Raw genomic sequence first — 6,066 nt, forward strand, 5'->3', positions numbered from 1 at the left:
CTCATTCAGTTCCCAAGAAAACATTGCAAACTCTCTTGCCTATACGGCAATCTTGGTCAGAGCCAACAGGATACGTTCTGGTCATCCTTTACCAAGCAAAACGGTGCATTACTAGGACAGAGAGTGTTTGGTAAATTATTCTGTGGATTAATGGTAACCAGCAGCATAAGGGTGTCTCTGACAATTGCCTTAGAAAAGCACCTGGGCACAGTCTGCAGCAAAGCCCCTATCCCAAGATATTCCTGTACTTTTTGCAAATGCCGTTGCTGCTCAGTGATCACGGTGTAGTTCCTTATCACTCAATTCCGTGACATACATCACTGTAATTAGTTTTAATTGCACAAGGAAATGGGTGGTATTTGAAAGATGTTTTCGTTTTACTCAGGTAAAGTGCACGTGCACCTGTACAGACAGTCATTTATGCTTAAAATGTGATGTGCTTTCCCCCTTTTCCTCCTTGAAGGCAAACACATGCACCTCCCTGCATGCCTATTAAATAACTACAGGTAGGGAGATGTGTCATGTGACCCACCAGAAGCAAGCAAAAAGTGGCAATCCTGCAAAATAATGCTGATATGGATTGTACCCTGGTGTAGGGAAGAGTTTTATGGAAGGTTTCATTTAGGTGGATTTGAAATGGTGTGTCAATGACCACTGTGAAAAAGCTTTTTCAGTATTAAGGTGGGGTCATGTGGCGATTATAATGGTATATTCAGCAGTGAGGTAGAAGTAGCCTTATTGAACAACTTTCATACTATATTTCAAATAAAGTAGATGATATTCCAGTGGTCTAAGCTCAATTATGATAACATAGTCACTTTCCTAGACCTTGCCTTCCCTGAAATTATTATTTCTTTTCTCTGCTTCACTACTCCAGTACATTTTTGTTGTGAATGAATGAATTAGGTAAGAGTTTAAATTATTGCCAGCAATATTTTTTTGCAGGGGGAGGGGCAGGGAGGTGCAATAGTAAATTTTATCTCCGGAAATTCTTTTTGATGACTTCAAGGAAGTTTCATTCCATATGAGTAAGTCTCTTTAGCTAGAATGTTGTCCACTTGGTTGGTTTTTAAAAAGCTAACTGCGATTGCTTTCTACATTTCTAGCATCCCATATTGTCTCACAACCATGGAATAAATTCCTGCTGATCTCACTCCTAGATAGTGTCGATAATTCATTTCTTCACCCTGAAATTCTAAGACTAGTTGCTTTGGTGAGTATGGGGGCTATAAACTGCTATCCTGAAAGTTTCTAGTATATTGTTAAAGAACACAGTGTATCTGCAGCTATTTATGCTGTGTACATTAAAAATGGGTAACATACAGGCAAATTCTGTAGCCCTGTAGTGTTTGTTAGGGCCAAAACAGGTATAAATAATTGAATTTCCTGATTTTAAAATAAAACAAAAACAATCAAATATAGTTGTTGTTAGCTCTTATTCTGATCAGAGCTGTGGCACTGGAGAGAAGTTACTTGTCCCTTTATCCTGCACTATTTCCTTGATCAAAATCTCCCTCCGCCAGCTCTGTATAGTGTGTCTTCCACTCCAGAAAGGCAACAGCAGCTTCACTGTGCGAGTGGCGTTTTCCATCAGGGAAATGTTGGAGTAGGCAGGATTAAGTGCTGCTTCCCCAATGCTCTTGCTCGAGTCAGAATTGGAGACCCACTTAAATAAAAAACATTTTTTTTTTAAAGTTGGGGATTTTGTGAACAGTAGGGAAAGATACCCCCCTCCCCAGGGACCAGGGTTAAGGAACCTGTGACCCTACAGATGTTTCTGGACTCAAATCCCCATCATCCCTGACCACTGTCCATGCTAGCTGAGGCTTATGGGACCTGAAGGGTCACAGCCAGTTCTTCACCCTGACATCTCAAGGTCAGCAAGTTCTGCCTAAAAAATGGGGAAGTTGTTTTATGATACCTCTGGAGCATAGGAGCCAATTCCTAGGAGCCATGGGGGCTTCAGCTCCGACAATAAAATCACAAAGTTGATGGGCATTCCCATTCAAATGCTGTGTGTGTGCACTTCATCATGTGATCAGTTATGCAGGTGGGGTTTAACTGGGCCCCCACAATATTTTATTCAAGTTGGCACCCCTGCTGTGGAGCCAGTGTTTGTATCGTACTTGAGGAAAGCTGAACTATGGAACTCCATGCCACAAGAAAATAAATTAACTTTAATTACTATGTTTTAAAGTTTATAAGGTATCAGAACACTAGAATTATTTCTCCAATTGAAATTGGCCGCATACTTGAAGAAGCAGCTAGTACTAAATTGCCAGAACTTTCTGATGTCACAATCAGTGCACTTCGCTCCTTTCTTGTTCAGGTGAGCCCTTTGGAAATGATCTCGTAACAGTAAGCAGTAACTTGAGAGTGATATCATAAGAATGGTTGCTATGGGTTGTTGTTGTTGTTGCTGCTGCTGCTGCCATCATCATCTTCATCATCATCATTAATGGAAGTTCATTTCACATTACAGCACTGATTTTGCAGCCTCGAGTGGCGGTTTCAGGCCTTGGGCGGAATCCTTTAGTCTATCTTCCTAAATGTGTGTGGAGGGGTGGTGAAGTGGCGACCCACGCCTCCCTTGTGGCAGTGATCCCAGGGTTCCCCGTTAAAGGGGTCTTGAGGGGAGGCATTGGCCATACGCCGAGAGGTTGTCATTGCTCTCCCCTGTGATGGTGGCGAAATGGAGGGTGGGCTCTCTGCTTGAACATATTTCTCCAGAGACGGCCCAATTCCCACACATTCTGGATAACCCTGATGTCTCCCAGATCCCCAGCTGGGGACTGGGAAGGATAAACGCCCAGTGTCGAAGCCAAGGTCTCCTTACATCTGAAACTTAATAAAGTTGTGGCCAATTTTAATCCCATAGCACGTTGTCTTGAGTCATTATTCCACTCGGGGGTTGCCTAGGGTTGGGGGGGACTCCACCTGTCCACGCAAATCAAGAAGGGAAGAACTTTAACAAGGAATGGGAAAAGTGTATAATTTATTTACAAGACCACTGCAAGCAGGTTAAAACATTAGCAGGATTTTAACCACACTTGTAAAGTAACAGAATGTATGGATAATTTAGAAGGATCAAAAATTTGGATGACTATATTATAAATAATATAGTTAGGACCCATGGAAGGGATGGGAGGAAGTCAGGAGATTCAGAGCAATCTTGATATTTGGATTCGTAGCTGTTTTTTGTTGTATGTTTATACTTTTTAAAATCAAATTAAAATATTAATTTTTAAAAAGATAACAGCAGTTTTCTTAACTGGGATTGTAAACTGCCCTAGGATATTTATTATGAAAGTAATAATAAATACCTTAAATAAGATGCAGTGATTCCTCAATGAGAGTAACCTCCACGGTGATTCTGAAATGGTTCTAAGTGGCAAAAGCCACTTGCTTCAGGCAGCAGATTGCAGAGGGTTTGGTAACTTACCGGTAAGTCCATGAATTTCATTGGTCTCCTCTGAGTATGACTAATGTTAGATTCCATCTACAGTTACTTATTCCTTAATTTACAGAGAAGCACTCTTTCCGTGTATCCTTTGTTTCAGTACTACAGCACTTAGCCAGCGTGGAAAGCTGACATATGGCTATGCCTTTGGCTTTTATTGCTATTGTAGGAAATGAAGGAAAGGGAGATAGGAAGAAACAAACCTGTTAATTATTTCTGTAATTCCTTTCACTTTGATGTAAGCTTCAAAGGGGAAAATGTCAGGTGGATTCAACTCAAGCAGCATCTGTTCAGACCTTGCTGGAGAGCCTCCCGTCAACAAGCAGGAGTCAGCCGACCTTTCCAGGCATGATGTATCCTTTTGGCAGGATGCGTGCGAAGTTACTGGAGTAAGGTACAGGCCGCCATCTGCGTAGGTCTGAGGTTGAGACTAGACCGCCTACAGTGGTGCCCCGCAAGACGAACGCCTCGCAAGACGGAAAACCCGCTAGACGAAAGGGTTTTCGGTTTTGGAGGCGCTTCGCAAAACGAATTTCCCTATGGGCTTGCTTCGCAAGACGAAAATGTCTTGTGAGTTCCTGCGGGGTTTTTTCCCTCCCCCCCCCTTTTCCTAAGCCCTAAGCTGCTTATCAGCTGATCCGCTAAAAGCCGCTAAACCGCTAATAGCGCTAATCCGCTAAGCTGTCAATGGGCTTGCTTCGCAAGACGAAAAAACCGCTATACGAAGAGCCTCACGGAACGGATTAATTTCGTCTTGCGAGGCACCACTAAATTTTGTGACATCCACTGGGAAGAGTATGAATATATTTTCAGAAAGGTAAAAAGAAAACCCTGTCAAAGTGCTTTTTGCCTTTTCATCACTTGCACTCAGACAATGTAAAGCAGTCAGCATTAGATATAAAGGGCCCTAGTTTACAATAATTACTTAAGTCCTAAATAAAGTAAAAAGTCCGGTTTTGAAAAAGGCATCCAAAGGTTTGCTGTTTGCCTTCCTCATTGTTCCATTAATATTTTTCATTGTTCGGATTAGATTGCAAACAAAGCAGTGCTCAAACTAGTAATGTTTGCAATGAAGGAGTCGGTTTTGTGGCATTGTGTGGAATGTCCCTGGGTGCCTTCAGATTGTTACTTTTTTGCATGAGCAATTGAAGTGCATACTGGAACTTTGGGTTTGCACAGTTTAAATGGATTAATGGGTTCTGTTGCCTTGGCACAGGCATGGCCAAACTTAGCCCTCCAGATGTTTTGGGAGTACAATTCCCATCATCCCTGACCACTGGGCCTGTTAGCTAGGGATGATGGGAGTTATAGACCCAAAACATCTGGAGGGCCAAGTTTGGCCATGCCTGCCTTAGCACAACCAAGGCGCTTGGAAAAGAAGACACAGGGAGGAATTTAATATCATGCTATGTTGATTGCTCAGTCAGGGCAGGCTTGTCAGCTTGCCAGATGCAACCACCCCCTCTCTCTTCACCTCGCACAGCTGTTCCAGGGGTTCTCCTGACACACACACTCCAAGCCAGGTTTATTTGGGGAGAGAAGACCTGTTGTGCAAGTGGAAGTTCTTCCTTGTGCCAGCTTCCACTTACAGGACTTATTAGTTGACTCCAGCCCACGTGGTTTTTTTGTGCTTTGGAAAGTTATGGGGGAAAGTATAAAATAGAATGCGGATGGATATGGAGTGTAAACATAAGTGTTTTCTGGACATCAAAGTACTGTGTATAGGATAGGTTTAGATGCTGACAGTCAAAACTTCTGAGCAATTTATATTTTCTGCTCTCTTGCCAACATGTGTTCATATGGCAAATATTTCAGAGTTTTCGGGAAAAGAATAAATGAATACATTTTCTAAGCAGTGTATTATCCTTTCAACGCTTTGTTCTTTCACTCAAGCCTTTGAATTCAGATGTCTTGGAGGAGTGGCAGTTTCTCTCTCACATATCAGAGCCTGAAATGAGGAGGCAAACAATACTGAACAGAGAACATAATGAATAAAGCAACTTGCCTTTATAATTTCTTACCAGCCAAAGGCTTAAAGGAATATAATACAAGTGATTAAAGCCTACAGAAGTGATTTTGTAATCTAGTCGGTAGTTTATGTTTAAACTTGTAAATTAAAAACTTTAAATCTGTTTTTTGTCTGCCTTGGAAATGTGTTAAGCGAAGCATGCATTTCAGAGTTGTTTTCAGCACTGATAAAGAAAAGAATTTGCAGGCACTTCTGATAAATTCCCTAAGTGCTTGACCTCAGTAAATAATCTATTTTGCTACTTTATGCATCACCTTCTTAATATTCAGGTGCCACGAATCATTGTTTTGGTTAATGCAAAATGATACCATGTTAAGAGAAAGCTTTTGTGGATCAAGAGTTTTACTATATCTAGCCAAATTCAAAGTCAGCACTCATTTGTTTTTTTTACACCCACCCACCCACCCACCCACCCACCCACACACACACACACAAATACGGTTGGCAATAGCAACAGTAACAATGCTCTCAACGCTTTTGGTACAATAGCTGAGCATTCTCTGAAATCTTCGCTCTAAGGGCTGATTCTCAAATGTGACTACTGGGAAAATCTATAGTGATAGATCGTAATAGGATG

At 41.7% G+C, this 6,066-nt stretch overlaps 1 protein-coding gene across 4 annotated transcripts in view; it reads left to right on the plus strand.

The window, feature by feature from the left end:
• Positions 1–5,592, plus strand: part of LOC309350600 (meiosis inhibitor protein 1-like) — a 28,713-nt gene extending 23,121 nt beyond the window's left edge. For 2 of the 4 annotated variants that reach the window (XM_081877588.1, XM_081877591.1), the window contains 4 exons: positions 1,107–1,213; positions 2,198–2,329; positions 3,704–3,813; positions 5,367–5,592. In XM_081877588.1, coding sequence (XP_081733714.1) covers positions 1,107–1,213; positions 2,198–2,329; positions 3,704–3,813; positions 5,367–5,412 — 395 coding nt within the window. In that variant the 3' untranslated portion in view covers positions 5,413–5,592. Of the gene's footprint in view, positions 1–1,106; positions 1,214–2,197; positions 2,330–3,703; positions 3,814–5,353 lie in introns of all 4 variants that reach the window. The other 2 variants (XM_081877589.1, XM_081877590.1) reach the window with 2 other exon arrangements.
• Positions 5,593–6,066: the final 474 nt, after the last annotated feature.

This window comes from Podarcis erhardii, assembly GCF_964252035.2.
Source record: "Podarcis erhardii genome assembly, chromosome: 10".
In the NCBI taxonomy this organism is placed as follows: Eukaryota; Metazoa; Chordata; class Lepidosauria; order Squamata; family Lacertidae; genus Podarcis; species Podarcis erhardii.